Source organism: Sturnus vulgaris, chromosome 4, assembly GCF_052056855.1.
Source record: "Sturnus vulgaris isolate bStuVul1 chromosome 4, bStuVul1.hap1, whole genome shotgun sequence".
Classification (NCBI taxonomy): Eukaryota; Metazoa; Chordata; class Aves; order Passeriformes; family Sturnidae; genus Sturnus; species Sturnus vulgaris.
In genome coordinates this window covers 50,845,110-50,866,883 of record NC_142246.1, presented here as the reverse complement: position 1 = coordinate 50,866,883, position 21,774 = coordinate 50,845,110, and the positions used below count along the sequence as shown (strand labels likewise).

The following is a 21,774-nucleotide window of genomic DNA, read 5'->3' as shown; positions in this document are numbered from 1 at the left end:
AAAAAATGCCCTACATGGCTTTAAGTGAAGGCAGGTAAACTAGTCGGGTGTTTCAGTAGCAAAATGGTTCTCTCAGCCACATCCTCCCCAAGGGAAGCTGTTCTCCTCCCATGTCACTCTTCACCAGCCTCCTTGGCTTCTCCCTGAAGCCGTACCTTACACAGGCTTTAAGTTGGTTTAGCTGGCAAGGACACCATCTTCAAATGCCCTCTGGGACAAAACCATCAAAACTCCAAACTACCTTTGGACTGTATGATACCCCCAGGCAGAAATTGAAGATTTTATTCAAAAATGCCCTTTTATCACACCTTTCACACCAAACATACTGTAAAACAAACCTGTTCTAGGTATTTAAATTGTTAATCCACACAAAGATTTAAAATTACAGGATCTTTAAAGAAACATCTTTTTCACTTCTTTGTCATTAACACTTCAACTTGTTTATTAAGAACTGTATATGCATTGCTATATTGTTTCTTCACACACTAGAGGGATAACTAGGAGCAAGATTCTTCCCCCTAGGGAACTCCCTCACATTGAATTTGGCCAAAAGGCAAGGCTCACCACTCTCCTCCAAAACCCTGGAGCAATTTTCGGCTCTGGAGGTTAATATTTCATGTTTAGGTATGTGACAATGTAGCAGACTAAGGATTCTGTGCAATAGCCCAAAGTTCATCATCTCACTTGGTGGTATGGTGAATCTAAAAATCAGAGGTCGTTAACCTCGACTTTTTTTTTTCCCTAAACCATCAATAAGAATCAGCTTCACATTTCTTTAAAGCCTTCCTTAAAGAGCAAAAAGAAAGGTGGCTCTTGATGTTTACTTCTAACAGTATTGAAACCATCAGTACTAGCACAAACTAAAATTACCTACTCATACTGCTTTGCCACAAAGTGCTGAAACAATCCAATAGTAGGAAATAAATGCAATATTCATCAAGTTCTGCACTTAGAGAGACTGTTTTTACTTTTTCTCTATCAATCACCAAAGCATAAACAAAACTAGACCTAGATGTTCCATCTCCATTCAGCTATAAATTGATTTTCAGGCATGATTTATATACACACACCTTCTTTTATGCTTTGTTTACAGAAATTCTTCTATCTGACACACTAGCTTACTTGGTAAGACAGCATTACCAATAATAGAAAATATTTCATACAGAAGCTTTTAGCTTAAGCTGTTGTCAAAGTTCAGATGCCACTAATAAAATGTGGAGATTTCTTATGTGGCTGCTGGTAGTGTACATCAGTGTGGTGCTTTAGAGCTGGGCATTAGCAGCTCCCTCAGACACAGATGTATCACAAAGTTGCTGTCATTCTGTAGATGCCTGGCAAAAGCAGGACTCAGCACTCAATGAAGTGCTGGGAATCACTGCTTATTAAAAAAATGACAGCAGTGACCAGCTTGTTGCCCAGACTGGCAGCAAGTAACACAGCCTGCAGAAACCACTGTTTTCTGCACGTATTTCAGCACGTGTAAAGCTATTTTGTACAAGCACACCGCTACTCTGCAATTAGAGAGAATACAGTCACAACTGCCTGCTGAGGATGAACTCTGTGTCCTTCATCAGCTAAGTTCTCTCACTTCTCCAAGGATTAGAGTCTCACAGAGCTCCTGTTGCTGCAGGGAAGGTATCGTGTAATCGATGGCCCAGCAAGACGCTTACTCTGAAACACAAATGAGCAGGAACACTGCCTGATACGCCGACTGTTCTCTGCCAGAGTTTTTGGTTAGACCACTCTATAAGCCTTTTTGCCAGGTCTTTACTACTTAGGCAACTGAAGTAATTGCTCCAGCTCCTTTGAATGACTTTTCAGTGTTTCATTTGGGGAACCTCATTGGGCTTTCTCACACATGCTCCTTTTTTTTTTAAACCTACATTGTTTGAAAAACAATTATGCATCTGCCAACAAGTGATTCCCACTGAAGTCAACAGGATCTGCTCTTATGCAGAGGATCGTAGTAAGTGCCCAGTCATTTACAGTGCTGAAAGCCTTTGCACTCTATACTCTAAGTGCATGAAGGGCTAAGCACGGAGCTCATGCAAAATTAATAACACATCAGGAAGTGGATGGGGGAGAGGGAAGGCACTGAATAATTGATCCACAGTTTGTTTTCTGTGAATTCTGAAACAACTTTATGGATGTTTGGTTTGCCTTTGTGTTTGCTTTTCCAAGGTAGAAAGTTTTTGAACTAAAATTCTACTAACAACACTGAGTGAAACAACAAGAGTGGCCCTCCGATAACAATAACTGCAGAAAAGTATCTTCCCAGAAAGAAAGATGGAAAAAAAAAACAAGGGTGGTCTTTTTTCAGACAAAATATGACTACCTTCTCACTTTTATAAGATTACATTCTTAAACACCGTCTGCTTTATGAACAAATGCATGTATTCCATTCCTCCTTGTTCTGTGAAAAATCAGAGGTTTCTCTTCTCACCATCATTTATACAGAAGTCCAATCACATCCACAATACAAAGTTCACCATTCCATCCTATAAAGGCCTTCAAACTCCTCAAGCTAGGAGTCTAATTCTGCTCACTTGAGCAATTTTGATAACACCAAAGGTGTTCTACCCTGCTCCATAAATATCATCTGCAGTCATTTTAAGGACATGTTACAGTGGCAGATAGGAACAAGGCAGCCTTTTAGCAAAAATGAAAATCTGACCCTAGTACACTAAGATTTAAATAGCAATACTCATTGGAGCTCTGATACATCACAAAAGATACAAAAAAGAGTCCCACCAACTCTCAGCATACAGTACTTAGGACTTTACAGTATGTTTCTAACTCATACAGCAGCAATCATCACCAGCCTATTTAAATTTCAGTTCTGTACTCCAGCCTCAAAACATCACCAAGATCCTGTGCTTCAACAGCAACAGGCCTTCCATGTGGTGGAAACAGAAGACACAGCACATCCCTCAAATACCTGTGAACATGCCAGTCTCTAAAATAGCCTCATCCATTCTACCTCACTTGATTCTACATGGCTCAGTTCTGCAGCAATTTTTAATGAATTGTTGTGAAAAGTGAGTATCTTCACATCAGAGCCAGAGCTGCGTGCACAGCTTTGATATTCACCAGACTTACAGTTTGACACAATAACTAAAGAAGGATTATCTTCCACAGGTGTTATTTGGGAGGTCTTGCACCAATATAAGGCTTGCTGTTTCACAAGGAGATGCCTGCGCATTACCCTGAAAGGGGTAAACGTGTTTATGAACAAAGCTGTTTGTCAAATAGGAACAAGTACCTTATAAAATGGTACAAAAGCCAGCCAGTGTTGGGGTTTTACTTCTCCTTCCCACTTTCCTGTGGTCATGCGGCTGGACTCCAGTAACAGAGCACACAAACTGCTTCTCTCACAGCATGATAGTGATTATGCAGAGGCTCCTGTGAGCTTTCTCCTCCAGGTGTAAGAACAGACATGGAGAGCAACAGAAAGGGCTTCCTTGGAGAATGGAATAGAGGGAACAGCCTCTGCATGCTGGAGTAAAACACAAACTGAAAGGAGGGCAAAACTAACAAGAATAGGATATTTACAAAAGGCATGGTAATTTCTCTAGGCAGTAGTGAGCTGCTATTGACATGAAAACCACAAGTAAGTGGAGTACTTCATCACTGTCATTTAACAGGCATGACATCTAAAACAATATATGAAACACAGGATGATAGAGAGTTCACTAGAAATACTACACACACCTCTATTTCTGGGATGGGGAAGTTAAAGACAAAAGCTACTGTAGCTCATAGCTGTCCTTTTCCCTCTGTCAGATGTCAGCCCCACTGCAGAACAGCTGATAGGATCATGGAATCCATGGGGCAGGGAAGAGTATTCAAAGCAACTAAAATGGTTAGATGGGAGTCACAATTCATTCACCTGCTACAGTGGCACAATCCCTTGAGTGTCAGTCTCATCAGGATTTGGATTGATTTTCTTTAACATGCAAAGTTATTAGCTGTATCTGCTCAGGAGCTACTTCCTCTCTCGCAGGTATGAGAGTGGTTTAAGAAAAATGTAGGAAAGCAGAAGCCAACAAGGATATAAACCATGTAAAAATGTAACTGGCTTATGTTCCTGAGTCAAACGCACACTTATTTGCATGAAAAAGTTTCTGTAGAATAAAACATTGATTCAAATATCACCACAGACCTTTCATATTACCCAGGCAGTGGTTTCGCCTGTCTTCAAAACAAAGAATACAAAAAGAAAGCAATGTTTTCAAACCACACACAGCCCCACAAAGCTGAAGTGGGAACACTACTTGCGATCACACCAGAGCTCCCAGCAGGAACAGAGCAGTAGAATACAGTCAGAGGAAACAAAAGTCCTTCTCTGCATGCAACAGCAGTTAGACGGGTTTCCAGTCCCTTCAAGTCCTGCTTTTAGGTACATAAGGTAATAAACTGCTCTAGCAAATCAGAATTAATTTTTTAAGTACTGCATTATTTTGTGTTCATATTATGTATTTACATGTGTGTGTGTGTATATGAATATGCATGGTGTTATATATATGTATAAATGTTATCTCCAGCACTAAATGCATACAAATCTTTTGTATGTAACAAGCCACAAGAAAGGACACTACTTGGGAATGGATAATCATGACAAACTACCTCAGAGAGGTCATTTGCCATCCCATGTAGCAGGCTGCTCCAACGAAGGTTTAGCACTATTAGAGAGAGTGGCACATGTTTGGAATAACATTTATGGGAAGGAAAAGAAACCAGAGAGTAAATGATGGAGCTGTACACTTAAGTTCAAATTAAGTTCACATTACAATAACCTTGGAAGACAACCACTGCTTTTTGTTTCTTTAACATCATTGAGCAAGCAGAAATAAACAGATAACCACCATAACTCTTCCAAAACCAGTGAAGAACAAAGTTCACCGGAGGAGTAGCACTTACGTAACAGTGCTCACTGGAGTAAGCTAACTATTGACCCAGCACCGTGTCTTACACCTCTGCGTGCTCCATACTCCAAAACCCACTTTACTTACAGCTGAAACAGGCCATGCTTGTGCAATCACTTTAAGTTGATCTGTGCAGGGAAAGAAGGAACCGGTCCTACCATCTTCCCACACTTCATTCTTGGAACCAAACAGCAAATCAATAGAAATTGACCCAGATGAGAAAGTTCTCAGCCAGATCTGGTACCCGACTGCTGTCAGTCCACTGAAGCTGCATTAACACATTTGGCTCTGCAGACTTGTGCCAGCCTCAGCTGTTTGTAGCCTCCTGCTCTCATTTTGATATCAGAATTTGCAAGGCCACACACGAAAACCAATCCTGAAAGGTTCCCATAACCAAAGTGGCAAGTAACCCTGCAACAGAAACAGGTCCTCCTAGGCATTCATTTAAAAATTAAAAAAAAAAAAATTGAGTTAGGCAGCAGTTCACATCCCCCCTTAATGGCCACAGAATGAAAAATAAACAAGAGAATGGTTGTGATATAAAGCAGAATTCATTAAAAACTGGACCTTAGTTATTTTTTAACTGCAATCATACATATTTTATATTTATATATATTTTATAGTCTACACAAGCCAGATGGATGAATCTTCACATAGAAATTAACTGGATAACTTCTTGGAAAAGAGCAATTTAAATTTTACAAGTCTTACCTCTTTTTAAACTATTTCAATTATATATTTAATTATTATTGGACTGACTGAATTCAGACATATACCCACGTGAACTCACAGTCAAGAAGACAATTTCTACAAAATGCTATCTTTTACCCAGATGGAACAGGGAATCTTTCTGTTTTTATAATTAAATAGCAAAAATTAAAATTAAAATATCTGAAACCCTTGCTCTGTGCACGGTACAAAATCCCAGTATACTCTAAGCTGGGAGGTGCCCGGGATACTTGGCAATCTTTCTTGTTACCAGAGAGGACCCACTGCTTTGACATGTCACCATTTCCAAATCCCATGCTCCAGTCTGAAACACTCCAATCACATGGCATTGCAGAGACATCTTTCACAAGGTGACATAGTTAATTAAAGCACAGCACGAAGCAACAAAACCCTTGCCATACATTATCTGAGAACTTTTTTCCTCAGTGTCTCTGCTCCTATATAAAAACCATTCACAGCACATAGAGGGAACTCCCTTCAAGCTCTTTAAATCACAAGATTTTTAAATCACAGCCCACTGGAAAACAGAATGTAGCAGAAGAGATGCATCTCAGTGAGAGAAGCACAGAGAACTCAGCCTTACAAGGGTAAGTATGTGCCCTACGTGGGTAAGCAAAGCAAAGGTATCCAACAGGGAGAACCTGTGGTGCAGGCTCGGCCAAAACGACAGGCACTAGGTGGATCTGCTTGACATCCCACACACAGTGCTGCTGCACCTTTGCTTGGGGCACCGGAGCTCAATTGAGAGAACCTGCCCCCTTGACACAGAGAAAAACCTAACACAAAATAATGTTCCATGTCATGTAAGATTAGCCCCTAAACCAACAAAAATTAAGCTGGCCTCTCATCAAACAACCTACTAACACTAGGAAACACCCCACAGGCTGAGTTACTGCAAGCATCCTTGCAGTACCACTTATTCCATACTCAGCACCCTCTAATAGCAGCAGACATACTCAGGTTACAACCCCTCAATATCATGTTGAAGAAGTGAGCAAAACAGAAGTCTCTATGAATCCAAAATATTGCACATATCTAAAGACATCAAGTCTTCTTTTAATGCTTTTTTGAATTCAATACCACAAAGAAGGTCTAAACACTTTTAGAAATAATATTACTTGCTTATTGAGGAGAAAGAAAACCTATTTAAGCAAAAGTTCCTATAATTCTTTGGTTATTTTTTCCCTGTAAGTTCTGCTACTGCGAAAACCAGGAGGCAACAGATACAGAATAGGTACACAAAGTGTTTTCATAATATTTCTTTGCTTTGCTGCAAAAGGAAAAAAGCTCTTCTGTCACCACACATCAGGAATGTTGCTTGAAATGGTTTTCAATATGATTTGATGTAACAGAGTCTTCACTAGAAGCAGAGGGATTTTCAAGGCCTTGAAGAGACATATTGATTTTTCCCAGTTCTGTGGAAAATTGATAGTTCATTCATAAGATCCTCTGTGTGTGATGAAATACTTATTCTAAACGGTGTCCAGAGGAAAGTGACTGGAAAGCTGAAACATTAGCTGAAGAATCTGATATAGAGACTGATGTGTATTAAAATAAATACTGCTACAGCCTCATTCAGTTTATAAAGCTAAAGGAGTAGGATCTGGCTGCTTTCAGCATCTCTGCAAGTCAGGCCATCTGGAGGTTATATGAGATCACACTGAGTCAGAGTTTGATACCAAATCAAGCACCCCTGACTGCAAGCCTCATTGTGCTAGTGACATTTTTAAATGCCAGCATACGGAGAAGGCTGAACTGCTCTAGATCTCTGTGTACGTTACAGAAGCAGCTACACTGAGCACTGTGCCAGCAGTGATATCCACCCACACCAATCCTTACACCTGCACAAAATACTGCTGAAATCAGGGAAAATCTGTATCCACAGAGAACCACATGTGAGAGACTGGAAGGACTGCTGGCTCAAAGTATCTTGGATGCACGTGTGGGAGAATAGGTAGGTCAGGCCTAGCTCTGGAGAGGCAATATCCCACTCTGCACACACACACCCCCCTCTGGGCCTGTATCCCAGCCACACCCACACAGCAGCCACAGTGCCTGTCATAGCACAGGCAGTGTTCCACACCCCAGCCTTGGAGCCCCAGTGTAGCCCCACAGAGGCCAGGTGACCTTTAGTCCAACCTGGGGGAAGGGCCCAGGGAAGCCAAAGGCTACTAAACTGAAGCATGAGGCAAGCATAGGTCTTGACCCTACCTCCTCTTGGAATTTCTCTCAGCTGAACACTGCTGGAACCATGTGGGGTAGCTATATGTATTCTTTTCTATATAATTTCTTTCACTCTTCCTCTTTCTTCTTCTAACTCTCTCTTCTCAGAGTTCTGAGTAATTTAAAATACGACAGGCTTGGAGTTGCTAAGTTGAATGGGCTAAGTCAATGCTTTGCAAAGTGTTTTATGTTGAGTGAATGCTGCTCTAAACTTTTGCTGAAGTACTCTGATTTTATGAAGTTGCCAGTGAAGTTTTTTTGTTGTCTTGACCTATTGAAAACATCTTGTCAGTATTTCTCCTGTGCATCTAACTCAGAGTATGTGAAAAACCATAAACCCTTTCAAGAGTCTCATCCAACGAAGTTTTTTTTTGGGGCCTTACACCACAAGATAGGATATTCTGTGGCAGGAGCAGCACCACAATAAAAAAAAAAAAGGGATGTTTTCCAAATTCCTATGGCAGTACAATGAAATGGAAACAAATCATTTTCTACCGATTTAAAGCCTAATGTATTGGTGGATTTTGCACTGTAAAACAGTAATGAAGTGCAATTCAGTACATTCATTAAAAATTGATTACCTTTTTTGTTTAAAATTCTTTACTGCATTGTAATAATATTTGCTAATTTTTAATGAGAAACAGACAAAATGTACATGAGTAAAGTCACTATAAAATTGAAGCTAATGGAAAAGTCAGATACGAAAAAGTTTAAAATACTACCATACTGGAAGATACTTTCATGGCTCATGCTGACAGTGATTTCCGGGTCATCTCTAACAGAGCAGGGTTACTTCATGAGCTGTTCAGCTCCTTGCTCTCCTGTCTATGTCAATAAAACAATTACAGTCCTGTTGACAGGCTACCAGCCATGCATTTGAGAAGCATGTTGCATATTTTGGGCAAAACAAGGCTCCCCTACAGAACTATAGTTTAAGACCAGGATTTCCTAACTGGTAGAATTAGATCAAGTGATTTTTTTGGTTCAAAAATATTTTCTCTCACCTCCAGTTTTAATTGAAAGCAAAACATTATATTCTAAATGCCCACAGCAAACCTTCACAGATTACTGCTTAACACATCAGCTTCTTGCTCCAAATTTATAACTTGTTGCGGCCCTGGTGCCAAAACCAGTTTATATTTATTTTTCAACATAGACTCCAAAATGTCTGTTTGTAGGAACGGGACTAAAAAAAAAAAAAAAAAAAAAAAAAGAAGTGATATTTCACTAACTGTAAGCTCAAGTTTCTCATCTTCTACTAATCATTAATTTGCATCTTACAGAGTTGTTTAAGGAATAAAGAATAAATTAAAGTTTACTAAGAAGTACAGCAGGATTACTGTAATCTATAGACTTATGCTTTAGAAAGCGTACTTAAATAACAGATTACACACATACTTTCAAACTCCTGTCCAGTGCAGAGGATAGAGAAGCTCCTTACATTTTTCTTCTTACTACTCTCCACACAAAAACAACAACAAAAAAAACCAAAAAGTCCTGAAGCCCTCCAACCCCTCCAAAAAAAACTTTCTCTCCCACATTTTCCATCTGAATATTATCCTACATCAACTATGCCTTGTATGTAATTTTTTTTGTTTACAAGAACATGTCTTCTGGGTTCCCATCTGGAAAAAGAAAGCCTTTGTTCCCTGGAACCGCTCATGCCTTCCTTACATGCCCATTACATCATACATTACAGTTGAGTATGTGCATTCCTAATACCTACACCAAAAAGTTCACAGTGCAAAAGCTGCCTTCTTAGAATTAAGGCAGCATGTCCACCTTCAAATTCAGTGTTGCAGAACATGAATTTGTTGCCTTTATTATGGAAATATTATCAACATGGAACAAGGGCAATGGGATTAGGACCAGTGCTAACTTCTTTTCACACACACAAACATCCATAAGATGTTTCATTCACAGAAGTATTCTTCTGGGGCTGCCTGTGCTCTGGGTGCCATGCACATGGATCAGCTTTTCTCTGATTGGGACACTGAAAAGTCAAAATTGATTCTTCATACTTCGGTACAGATGTGCCACCAGCAAAAAAACGTACTGTGACAATTTAATCAAGGTGCTGGACTGGGAAATATATTTACCAAATTCATCTTTAACACAGAAGTATATAAGCTGCACATGATAGTTCCAATAATGCTCTCTGGATGCACATTGACATCAAGCAAGAGAAGTCACACAATCACAATGGGTTTTCTCTAGTTCTAGTTCCCTTATGTTTCTTTTATCTTTTAGAAACTAAAAACATCAAATAACTCAAAAAGTAACACATTTATAAACACCCAATTTTGGCAAAACAAATATTGATGAGAAAGGAAATAATTTCTCCCATGCTCCTCTACTATTTCTTTTTATATTACCAATGATACAGCCTACCACAAAGTTGTGAGGGAACACAAGGCAAGGAAAATTTTTATTCTAAGAATGACCTCTACAGATCTGAAGCAAGTCCCCCAAAGCCAGCAGTTACTAAATTTTTATATGCATTTGAAAAACTGAAGCTACATCTGCTGAAAGAGATACTGAGGAATTCAAGAAAGCCGACCTCACAATAATGCATCTATTTCATCAATATATACAGCCCTGCCTTTCATAGTTACAAACCAGAGGAGTACTTGCCCAAAACAAGCATTGCTCTGTTTCTGGCAAGACCACTGGTGGAATGCTTAGCTATGCTTCATCTATGCTATTAAGAAATGTAAAGTAAAAGTCATTTGATCATAAAAGGGGGAGAGGAAGGAAATTAACAGAATGCTTCCACTTCCACTGCAAGGACATCCTCCCAATGCAAATTATTAAAGATCAAATGCTACAGAAGCTTCACATTGATTTGTTTGGGTTTTTTTTTAAACACTGTGGCAAGCGAAAAATTATAAAATCAAAACTTCCTTGTGGATATCTGAAAACCAGCTGACATCAAAGAATTATCCTCTCCCCTTTGAAAAACAAACTACCAACAACGTACAAAATTTAATAAGCAATCTATCAGTTGTCCTTTAAAGGTCAGTACACTTGTCCAACACTTTTCCTGTAACACACTTACATAACCTTATTTTCTTTCTGCTGTCTTTCTGTAATTCAGAAGACTACCTAGATCCCCATATGGCCGCCATCAAATACAGCGGATGCCAAGCAATTTAAAACACAAGTTATGATTCGTAATATGCTGATGTATCATAATTGCGGCATAGCCCATAACTTAGAGCGAATCACCAGCTAAAGCAAAAGTTTCTGAGGTGTCAGTGCTTTTTATACTTCTTTCCAATTAGACCAGCACCAGTGGAATCAAGTGTGGATTGAAATTTAGACCTTAACAATAGTATACATTCACCGTTTCCATCAAGCATAAAAAAGCACAGAGAACAATTAAAAACACCTCTTGGAACTAAAAGTCAGCCTAAAACTGTCTTCCCACAGTAAGGGGGAAAGAGGACGAAATAGTCCATGCCTTTGGTGAAGCAGGGTGGCCTGCTTTGACCTTTTGCACCACACCTTGACATCATTCTATATGGAAGCCAAAGGGGGAAGGAGGCATTGTTTGTTTGCTCGCTTTGAGTACAGAAAAGTGCTCTCTGTTACCTCATATTACAGCTTTACCGAGACAAGAGCAGAACGGCTCATGAGCGAGCAGTTTCTATTGCAGCAGCTGCCAGCCGGGAAAGGCGGCACACGGAGCAAGTGGTGTTTCAGCACGGGCAGAACGGCAGCGGGGCTGAAGCGCAGGTGAGCGCCCCGATGCACAACCGGCAGCACGGCAAAGGGAAACTCTACGGATTCCTGCTTTAGATTTAGATTCATTTGTGTCTATTAGTTCTCTGTTCCTAAATATTACTGCAGTGACTGCCCAGTGAGCTTTCCTTCTCCACAACAGCAGAGCAGTCTCATAAAATAAGCTTTTCTGAACAAGCATTTCCAGAGCATTTACTAACTTTAACACTGAATTGCCAAAATAAATTAAGCCTGCAAATATATCATTAATTATGCATAGACTTGGCAGATAATATTGTCTTCTACAACAGTATAAAACACATATTTAGGCAAGAATACATTACCTGGGGTGGTGCAAGCCTGAGAACTACCTCCTGAAAAGCAATCTGTCACAACTACACACACAGCACTGGAGTGCAACTTCCCCATATTCATTATTCTAATAATTTTGTTGTGGTATTTAAGGCATGAAATGCCTGACCAGCACAAAACAAAAAAGACAAAAAGGCCTATTTACTTTGCCCCTAACCTATGGAATTTAAAGCCTCAGATTTTTTGCAGCAACTTTAGTTTAACTAGCAAGTACAATCATTCCCTGCATAATTTCAGCAGATCTATAATATTCCTCTATTCAAAGCACTGACAATTTTCTTGTCAAAATCATTACTCTTCCAACTCAGTTCTTTTTATTTTTAGTCCATTGTTTTATGGTGCAAAATACAGATATTTTCTTTGTTTACATTAATATTTTAAAAGATTGTGTTAAAACCACTATATAATAATGCTCAGATAGAAAGCCTAATAAGGTCTGCTCCCTGTTTGCAAGATCCTGGAAAGTGTCATGGGGTTCATATAATGACCTCTTCATCATTTCAATCTATTTACAATGACTACATTAGTGGCTTTTTTGATTACCACTTTCTGTAAACAACCAACCAGATTAGCAATTTTCATTCACACTTTTTCTGGCCCAGTTATTGAAGAGCTTTCTATTACTTCAGTAAAAACAACATTAATGTGCATTCAGCAGGAGTATCTGCCTATGTTTTCACTCCAAATCATGAGAGACATGGTAATAAATGCAGGCTTTCTCATAAAGAGATGACAATATTCTAAAGAAATTACTAAACTCTCAAAGTCCCTGGTCTTCATGCATTTCAAGAAGTTTAGCCAGGAACACAAATGAGACAATTAGAGTTTTGCAAAAGAGGAAATCAACAAGCAAGGGCCTCACATCAAGCACGTGGCAGATGGGTGATACACAATTATATTTTTCGAGGCCTTCAGATCAGCATTCCAGCAGTACAAAGCCTGGGCCTTTGGCCCAGTTCAGTTTGTTCAGTTACAACACAGGCACACCTGCCATCATGCAGAAGCTACACTGCATCAGCCTCGGGAACACAGGAGTAAGAAAAACACTAGTTACAGAAAACCTAAAACATAATCACTTCCCCACTTGCACCATCCACACATTCACCTTCAGATAATACAATGAAGGAAATTACAGGATATAGAGCTTCTGAGACACTGACAGTGTCTGAACGAGCAAGTTAACATGCTTATATATATATTCCACCATGATTTCGCTCTCTCAGTCCAAGGGCACAGCACACAAGTGTTCCTCACACTACTTGCTCCCTGCTGAAAAAATATCTGTGTTCACAGCAACATATGCCCAGCAGAATCAAAACAAAGAAACAGACCAGGGCAAAGAACCATGGCAAACTCAACCACCGAAAACTGAGCCAAGAGTACAATCACAACAGCTCTGTAGGGTCAGAATACTACAAAGCTTGCTACCAGTCATCTGCAGGGGTCGGTCTGGGGCCAAGTAAACAGTGACATAAAGCCACAGTCAGGTTCACTCTGGGAACATATCTTCTTGTTAAAGAAAAGGTAATACAGTATAAAAGTGGACTTCATCAAAACTCCCATCCTTTCAAAACATCTTCTTCAGATATGTTTATCTTCCAGGAGCACAGACCTGAGGTGAGCTGTGGATACCTGCTATGTATGTAACCACCAACCTCAGTTCTCCCCAAGGGAACAATCAGAAGCTCAGTACTGCTTAAAAGGTTTCTTTCCTCTGTTCTTCCCTACCTTCCTCCATAACCTTCAAGGTGGTGGTGGGGCTTTTTTCCCCAATTCTCCTTTCTAGACCAAAGAAGCAACTATACCAGATATGTATTCAACTTGCTTCCAAAGGCCCTCAAAAACACAACCACACTATCTGGGTTTGATACAGAGCTGGACTCGATGATCCTGGTGGGTCCTTCCAAATCAGAATATTCTGTGAATCTGGGTTTGTGCATGTTTCTCATTGCTCTGTGGAGTATCTCACGTAAAAGGGGAACTGTACACGTAAGAGCCTTCACCTGACTTTAGCATTCTGTGCAGTGAGAACACCTTATCACTCACATGTGTGTGAGAATGCTCAACACCTTCCCCACCTCCCCCTCTGTGGTTATGAAATCTGGTATGAAAATCCAAAAAGAGCTGCTTCTCTTTCAAACCCAACACATTGAGAAGATGCTAGAAGTACTGTTACAGGCAGGTTACATTTCACTGTACAGTTCTGCCTACTCCACAGCCGGTGGGGAATAGTGCAACAAGATACTGTGCAAGCAGATCAAGCAAGCGCAGCCAGGAATCCCAACAAATGCCCAAACAGGCCTCCTACGGGCTTGCACTTTAGGGATGGGTGGAAATACCGTTTCCCCCCACCTCCATCCTATTATAGCTACTACTACTATGTGTTAACAGCTAATCATAATAAATCTATGCGATACATAACTTCATCATTGTCAAATCATTAAACAGCACTGTGCAGAGAACCTGAGCCGCGATTCTATTATTTCCACCTAACAGGGATGGCAGTGTGAAAACATGCAGATCAATTCGTTCTCCAGGCCTGGGTGCCTGGTTGCTCCCTTGCTCTCCCACCATAAAGCAGAGGAAAAAAGGAAAAGACGGGGAGGAGGAAAGAAGGCACGAAATCCACTTCGTACTAACAACAAAAGCAATTAGGGGAGCCGGAAGGGAAGAGAACCGGCACCCTCGGGAGGTGGAGGAATGCAGCACCACAACTTGTCCGGGGAAGGGCTGAGCAGGGCGGTCGGGTCGGAGGCAGCCCTGGCCTCGCACCCGCGTCCCATCTAAAATCCTCCGCGCCTGGGACGTCGCTCCTGGCCGTGCCCAGCCCGGCAGCGTCGAAGGCCGGGGAGGAGGAGGAGGAGGAAGCAAAGGAAGACACGAAACCGGCCCCACTTACCCAGAAAATGACATTGAAGCCGAAGATGAAATATTTGATGCAACAACTGACTTCAGGCCCCTTGTAGTGCTTTCCGGACATCCTCTGCGCTCATGAAGACACTTTGCTCGCAGCCAGGGTGAGAACCAAATGGGGAGGGGGGAGGGGGAAAAATTAAAAACAAACAAACAAACAAAAAGGAGGAAGACTAGGAGGAGGGGTCTGGGAAGACTAGAAGGAGGGTGGGTGCAAGAGTATGAGGAGGGGTCCGGGGGCGGCGCGGCGAGCAGAGCTCAGGGCCGGCTCCGCGCCGCGGGGAGATGCGGCAGGAGCGGCGCGGCGGCGGCTCGGCTCCGACTTGCCGGGCGCCGGGGATGGCCGGCGAGCAGCTCCCACCTCCTCCTCCTCCTCCTCTTCTCCCGCATGGAGGAGGCCCCGGCTGCTCGCGGCGGGAGGCAGGAGAGAGAGCCAAGGAGCGGGGCAGCCGCCGGGAAAGGAGCCGCTGGGGCAGGATCGGCCCGGGCAGAGGCCGGAGCCGCGCGCCCCCTCAGCGCCAAGGGCCGCCGCGCGCCCCACCCCGCCCCGGGAGGTGATTGGCACCGCTCCCCGCCAATCCGACAGCGCGAGGCCTGCCGGCGAGGGGGCGGGGCGGGAGCGGCCCTGAGGCTCCGCCCGGGCCGGGTGTGCCGGGCTGAGGGGCTTCAGCTCCCGGTGCCTGCAGCCACCCGTCCCTCCCCTCCGGCGGCCCAGGGGTGACGCAGGCCGGGGAAAGCCGAGACAGCGAGGACTGGCCCCGCCTGGCACGGAGGACACCGCTCCACAGCGGGAGAGCTGCCGGGAGGGCAGCGCCGGTTCCAGGCTGGCTGCGGTAATGAGGAGGAGCAAGACCGTAATCGCACCGTGCAGGTTGTTCTCAATGGGCGCCGTCAGATCGCCTCCCACATAATCTCGTATGCGCCACACGCGCAGGAAGAACCATTTTACAATGATTGCTAGGGTTTATATTTTAACATCTCCTGAGTTTATATTGAACCTGACAGCTGTAAAGTTATGTGGCTTAGTTGTATTCATATGTTGTTTGTGATTCAGAATGCACATGGTCTGGCATTAACAGCATAATTAATAGGTTTTATTTAGTGAATAATCTTTCTTTATTATTTATTTATCATTTATTTATTTAAAATAATATTTATTTATTTATTGACAACAAAGGATGTCGTCATTTCAATGGATCAAGCCTTCAAAATTTCCTGGTCCAGCTCTAAGAGAGAGGCTGGAGAAGAAGGGGCTCAAGGGTGACCTTATCACTCTCTACAGCTCCCTGAAAAGGAGCAGGATGAGAGGAAATGGCCTCAAGCTGTGCCACAGGAGATTTAAGTTGGACATTAGGAGGGATTCCTTTCCAAAAAGGGTTGTTAAACGTTAGAATGGGCTGCCCAGGGAGGTGGCGGAGTCGCCGCCCCTGGAGGCGTTTAAGGAAAGCCTGGATGTGGCACTTAGTGCCACGATCTGGTTGGCAAGGTTGGGATTGGTTAAAGTTGGACTCAGTCTTGGAGGTCTTTTCCAACCTAACTGATTTTGTGTTTATGTGATTCTGCAAGTATAACTTTTGATTCAATAGATGGAAATTTCTTTATAATAAAATGCATTTCCCATCTCTACAGGACTGCAAGGCAACACACTTCAGAAGCATGATACCAGTAGAACTATGGAAGACAGTCTTGATTCAAGATCACATCATATCAGTTATGGGGCCTTGTTGTGAGTCTTTTTTGAGAGCAAAGAGAAATATTTGTCTGTTGCATCTGGTAGATGATGAGGAAAAAAAGCATCTGCTGAAATGGATCCATGCAAATAAGCAATGTTTTTGGTAAATGAGAAATTAATGCAACACATCCATACACTTTAACCATGACTGTATAGTTTATCACGAGTGTTATCCCTGTGTCTGTTATTAATGCTGTCTTTGCAAGACCATCCGTGGGAAGAGGGTAGAAAAGGTTGAATAATTAGTAATGTACACGTTCTGTAACAGTGGATAAAGGCACATCACCACTTACAGTGGGGTATGATAATAATGTATTGTATTAAGGTGCTGTTTTTACAAGTGGCTTCAAATATTGGTGACAACCTGTACAAACATTTATAATATTACTGTCATAACATGCTCCTAACATCACATCTTGGAACCCTTTATCATTTTAATTCTTCACAGGCAGGAGCAAAATATTGCAGAGTAATATTTATTATGATAAATTCAGTAACAATATCAGATGTTTTACCTTTCAATCCATTAATTCCCAACGACTCAAAAAGAAGTGCAACCTACATCATTTATAGCATCATATTATGAGTTCACTTGCTTTCTCAATTGAGCATAGTGTTATGATTTCCAAGTGTCCTCTTAGAGCCAAAAACATTTCACATTGTCCTATCATCTGATCATCTTAAGGATGTCTGGTTTTAAGGGTTAGATTGTTCACTTGAAGAGGGTATTGAACACAGAACCCTGCTCTTTTTAATTCACTTTGTGTGTAATAAGCAAGCAGATAGCAAAGGCAGCAGAACAGCTTTGGGGTAGGTAATTGATCTTTCAGAATGCCAGCTGTAGCAGAGTGTTCTGCACCTGCAGCAGCCTCTCTGCTTTGCAAACGCATTTTGCCTTCTGTCCCAAACAAACAGGGATAAAAAAAAATCCCTGTCCTTCGGCTTTGTGCCATCTCTTGTGGATTGCTTCTTACATGCTTTGGCCATCTAGGCCTGGAAGCTGAGCAAGATGACTGTGACAGCACTTTAAATTCACTGTTAGTTACCAGTCAACACTGAATTCTACTGTGATGTTTTGGCACAAAAGCCTGAGGCGATACTAAGCAGGAGCAATATTACCTTTTCTTGCAGAAGGGCAAGACAGTTATTCAAATTCCATCAGTTCATAATTCATCTGACAAGGCACAGGAGTACTAATGGGCGGTATTTCAATGACAAAGCTGGTTCTAGCAGCACAGTGCTTCATAACACCAGGAATGCTTTGATTTGCTACTGACATTGAGAAAAAGTCCCATCTGAATGACTAAATCTGCTTCCCATCTCTAAGATGCAGATATAAATGGACTTCTTCTGACTAAAGACTGGCTAGCTCTAGTATTAATAAGTGTGGTGAGTTTGAGAAGTTCGTGTCTTAAAAGAGATATAGTTGTGGACTCTGAAATTCTTACTGCCCACCGAGTAAAGAGTCCTCAACCCAATTCCTCAAATCAATCATTCCTTAGATCCAGTACCTCTGTCTTTGTGTCAGCTCCTGTTTTTTGATCTATGAATTCTTTGACATTTTCCAGGGAAAAAGAAATGCAAGCGGGAGTGGCTCAAGAAGAGAAATGGCAGAGCAGCACAGTGAAGGCTGTAGTTCTGTGAGTTATCCCATTGCCAATCTCACCTCATACCCATGCACTGAGATAAAGAGCTGTGATCTAAGAAAAGGTCCGTGTCCAAAGCCTAGTTATTTCCTAGGCATTCCATTTTAGTTGGAATTCATAGGATAGCAATCTTTTTCCATGAGGAAACCATAGAGCTTTCTCACAGGCAAGATTTGTAGAGTCAGGGGTATTATCTACCTCAGAATATTTTTAAATTAAATAACATACTAGCTGATAATGCCATTTGGGTTCATTTTCTAGTTTTGCAACCATAAAAACACTTTGTTTTCTGCTTAGCAAAAGTGTAAGCATTGATGAGGGGACATTGTTTAGGTTTAGAAGGAATTCTGAGATAAGAATTTTATAGAACTAAACTCAAGTAGTGATACAAGTTGCATTTGCCTTGGTGGAAGTATATGCTCTGCCCCAGATGTGAACATGACTTCAGCCTCCCTCAAGAATAACAAGTGCAAGTACTGACTAATTACTGTTATGGGTAACACTGGTGAGTATTGAGCTGCTTTTTCATATGAAACTTAGCTCTCAGTACTGGATAATAATATCATCTTGCAGGACCAACCCAACATCATTATAATGTGATAACAACAACGTTGTTATTAGGATGACTCACAAAGCATGAAGCATGTCTATACATCTACAGGGTTAGAGGCCAGAAACTGAAGCTAAGGCATACCAAATAACAACCAATAACCAGTTGCATCCTGTCTGATTTTATTTTCTCAAGACAACGTGTATCCGAGCCTTTATTTCTTTTTGCGCCAGACCCCTCGAGCTGCTGTGTCTGCTCCCTGTGAGAGGAAGGGGTGGGAGTGGTGGCACGCTTCCTGCCCACGGCTGTGCGGGCAGGGGCGAAGGAGCGGCGGGCGCTGTGGCTGCACCGCCTGGGGCAAACATCCTGACGCACAGCTCTGTTTCTGGGGTGGATGCTGTGCCTCAGCAAGCCCCTGCTCTGGAGTTTTTAACAGAGCTCTTTCTTATCAGGGATTATCCCCTGACAAGTCTGTACAGCACTGAAGCAGGAGTAGTATAACATACCTGGTCCATAGCTCACTCTCACACAGTGGCTGCAGGTGTGGCTCCAAGCACTCATACAACCAAACTCGCTCCAAAGGTCATTAATTATGAAGTAGTTCTTACAACCATTTTATGGACACGACAGTGTCAGGGTTTAATGAGATAGAACATATGCATTATTCTATAAAAAGAGACACAGATTTGCAGTCCTAAATTAGGGATAACTGCAATCAGTGTGGGTAGTCACTTCCTCTGCCGTTACTGGTACTACTGGACCATGATCATTAAAATGGATATAAACTTAGACTCCAGTAAGTGCCAAATTTATCTTTTTCACTTCGTATTGCTAAAAGCACTGGACAAACTCTGCAAATCTGGGAGCTTCTCACTTCCCAAACGTGGACTATTGCTTGCATATAGGTTCAGGTATAATTCTTGATGATACTCTGTCCAACAGGACAAGTGGTGTTTATCCTATAAGAGAACACCATATGATTTTCTTAAGGTCCAGTAGGTTTTTCAAGGCCCTCTGAGTTGCTTTCAGTTATTCTTCATCAGACAATACAGGACACACTCAACTCAGAGGTTTAATGTACAGTGTTTGCTCTGTAATACCACTCAGGAGAGTGACAATTTCCTCTGAGTATGTTTTCAATGGCGATAAGATTTTCTGCAAATCCATTATTTTAAATAATCTAAGAGAATGTTTCCCTTCAAGGGTTTCTTTTACTTGGGCCTAAATCACCTGAGCTTCTCCCATCCTCCCCCTGAAAACTTTTGTTTATCCTGGGAGCCTGGATCAGAGTTTACTGCAAGAACAATCCCTCAGGAATCATTTTGGCACCTCTTTCCAGGAACATCTGCAAACCTGTCAGAAGGTCAGGGAGTGCAAGCAGGTGGTGGGATGAGAGAGAGCACGACTGCAAGTCTGGCTGTTGTAAGCTTTAAGTTGCTTCCAGAGTGGTAGGAAGGGAGGCTAGCAGAGCAATTAATCTCAGAGTCCAGCTTCTAGAGGAGTTTTCCACCACGGCCTAGCCAATAATTGAGGTAAAAGGCATTGGAATACCTTTTTGGCCAGCTTGGTCAGGAGTTCAGCCCCCAGATCTCTGTGCAGGCAGGAGCTTAATTGTCTTACTGAGAGCAGAGTGGAAAAAGCTGAAAAAGCTTTTTTGTGCAAAGTTTTTTTGTACAAAAAACTCTGATTTCAAATCCAAGCAACATTTTTCTCATTGCTTTTTGATTCAAATGGTTATAGAGATGCTGTGATCTGAAGGGACTCTATGTCTTTGCCTTCACAGCAGAGAGCTGCTCCAAAACCCTCTGGAGAGAGCAATGAGCTGCACAAGGAGGTCAGCACCTACTAGAAGAGGACTCAGATATGCAGTGCAGCTTGGGTGCAGGGAGCTACCTCCTACCCTCTGTTGGGAACAGGCTTGCTCATCTGAGCTATAGAAAGAAGTGACAAAAATGCTGCCATCTCTGGTGTGACATTGGTGTCTCCTGTCAGACTACATGACAGGTGCATCCAGGGCCTCTAGCCGTTTATTAGGACTGTGCAAGTGAGCTGATAATCCCAGAGGAAGGTTGGTGATACGTTTAAACTGATTTCCTCACAATTTTGTGTCTGGTTCTTCAAACCTGCCTTCTCTATTCACATCCAGTGACAGCTACCACCTACCTGGATCAAAGATAACAGTTTCCTTTACCTTTGGTATTGACACTTCTGATTTCTCAGATGTTATGCAGAGCTGCCACAGCATACATAGCACTTGTAACAGCAGCAGTGAACAGATATTTTACAGTAGTATTCTGTATAACTTATATCAGTGGACTTGCTTAGGAATAAGACAAAATAAGTTTATTTAAGCATTCCCAAAAGGCACAAAATAGCACTACTAGAGTGATTACAAACCGTGGCTTTTTGCTTCCCACAGTGTCATAGGAGGAATACACAATGCCTGTGATTATGCTATATCTGACATTCTGTGCTCAGTAACAACATTCTGCTTGTGACAAGATCAAATAGGACTTTGTTTCTGGACTACTTCCAAATATGAGGTTGTTCTTCATAAATAATCTGCACATGTTTCCCTTCAGGCATCTGCAAAAAGAAAGCACTTAAAAAAATTTACAATTTACTTGTTTGCAAGTCCAGTAAATGGAAATTTCCAAGCCTTTCTTACTCTCTTCTGTTGCATTAACAAAGCCAGAAACCTTCCTGCAGACAAGAACAGAATAGCCAGTAATATTCTTGTTGGGTTGAACAATTACTTTTGAAGTCTATTTATTCAGGAGCTCATCATTTGCTATATGCTTCACTACCTGTGTTTCTCTGTGAGTCTTGATGGGTGGAGTTTATTTTAATTTCCTGCTCTTCCACCACACTAGTTAAACCATCAACTTTTTTTTTTTCTCTGTCATAATGCTTTAAGAAAATTAAACAGTGAGAGACTGCTACTTAGCAAAGAAAAACCAA

General features: G+C 41.7%; 2 protein-coding genes across 2 annotated transcripts in view; one reads left to right on the top strand and one right to left on the bottom strand.

Moving 5' to 3' along the window:
• Positions 1-15,412, bottom strand: part of TSPAN5 (tetraspanin 5) — an 81,425-nt gene extending 66,013 nt beyond the window's left edge. The window contains exon 1 of the mRNA XM_014875254.2: positions 14,872-15,412. Coding sequence (XP_014730740.1) covers positions 14,872-14,952 — 81 coding nt within the window. The 5' untranslated portion in view covers positions 14,953-15,412. The remainder of the gene's footprint in view (positions 1-14,871) is intronic.
• A 103-nt stretch (positions 15,413-15,515) lies between these two features.
• Positions 15,516-21,470, top strand: LOC106852555 (uncharacterized). Its single transcript, XM_088163927.1, has 4 exons — positions 15,516-15,718; positions 16,515-16,720; positions 18,186-18,257; positions 20,597-21,470. Exons 2-4 carry the CDS (start codon positions 16,542-16,544, stop codon positions 20,748-20,750), a joined length of 405 nt encoding a protein of 134 aa, XP_088020053.1. The 5' UTR covers positions 15,516-15,718; positions 16,515-16,541; the 3' UTR covers positions 20,751-21,470.
• The last annotated feature ends 304 nt before the right edge of the window (positions 21,471-21,774 follow it).

Excerpts from the sequence above, each read along its gene's own strand:
- LOC106852555 (XM_088163927.1), top strand. The coding sequence starts at position 16,542 with ATGATACCAGTAGAACTATGGAAGACAGTCTTGATTCAAGATCACATC. Across the intron at positions 16,721-18,185 it reads GCAAATAAGCAATGTTTTTG|GGAAAAAGAAATGCAAGCGG; the intron begins GTAAATGAGAAA and ends GACATTTTCCAG. Across the intron at positions 18,258-20,596 it reads ACAGTGAAGGCTGTAGTTCT|CAGAGAGCTGCTCCAAAACC; the intron begins GTGAGTTATCCC and ends TTGCCTTCACAG.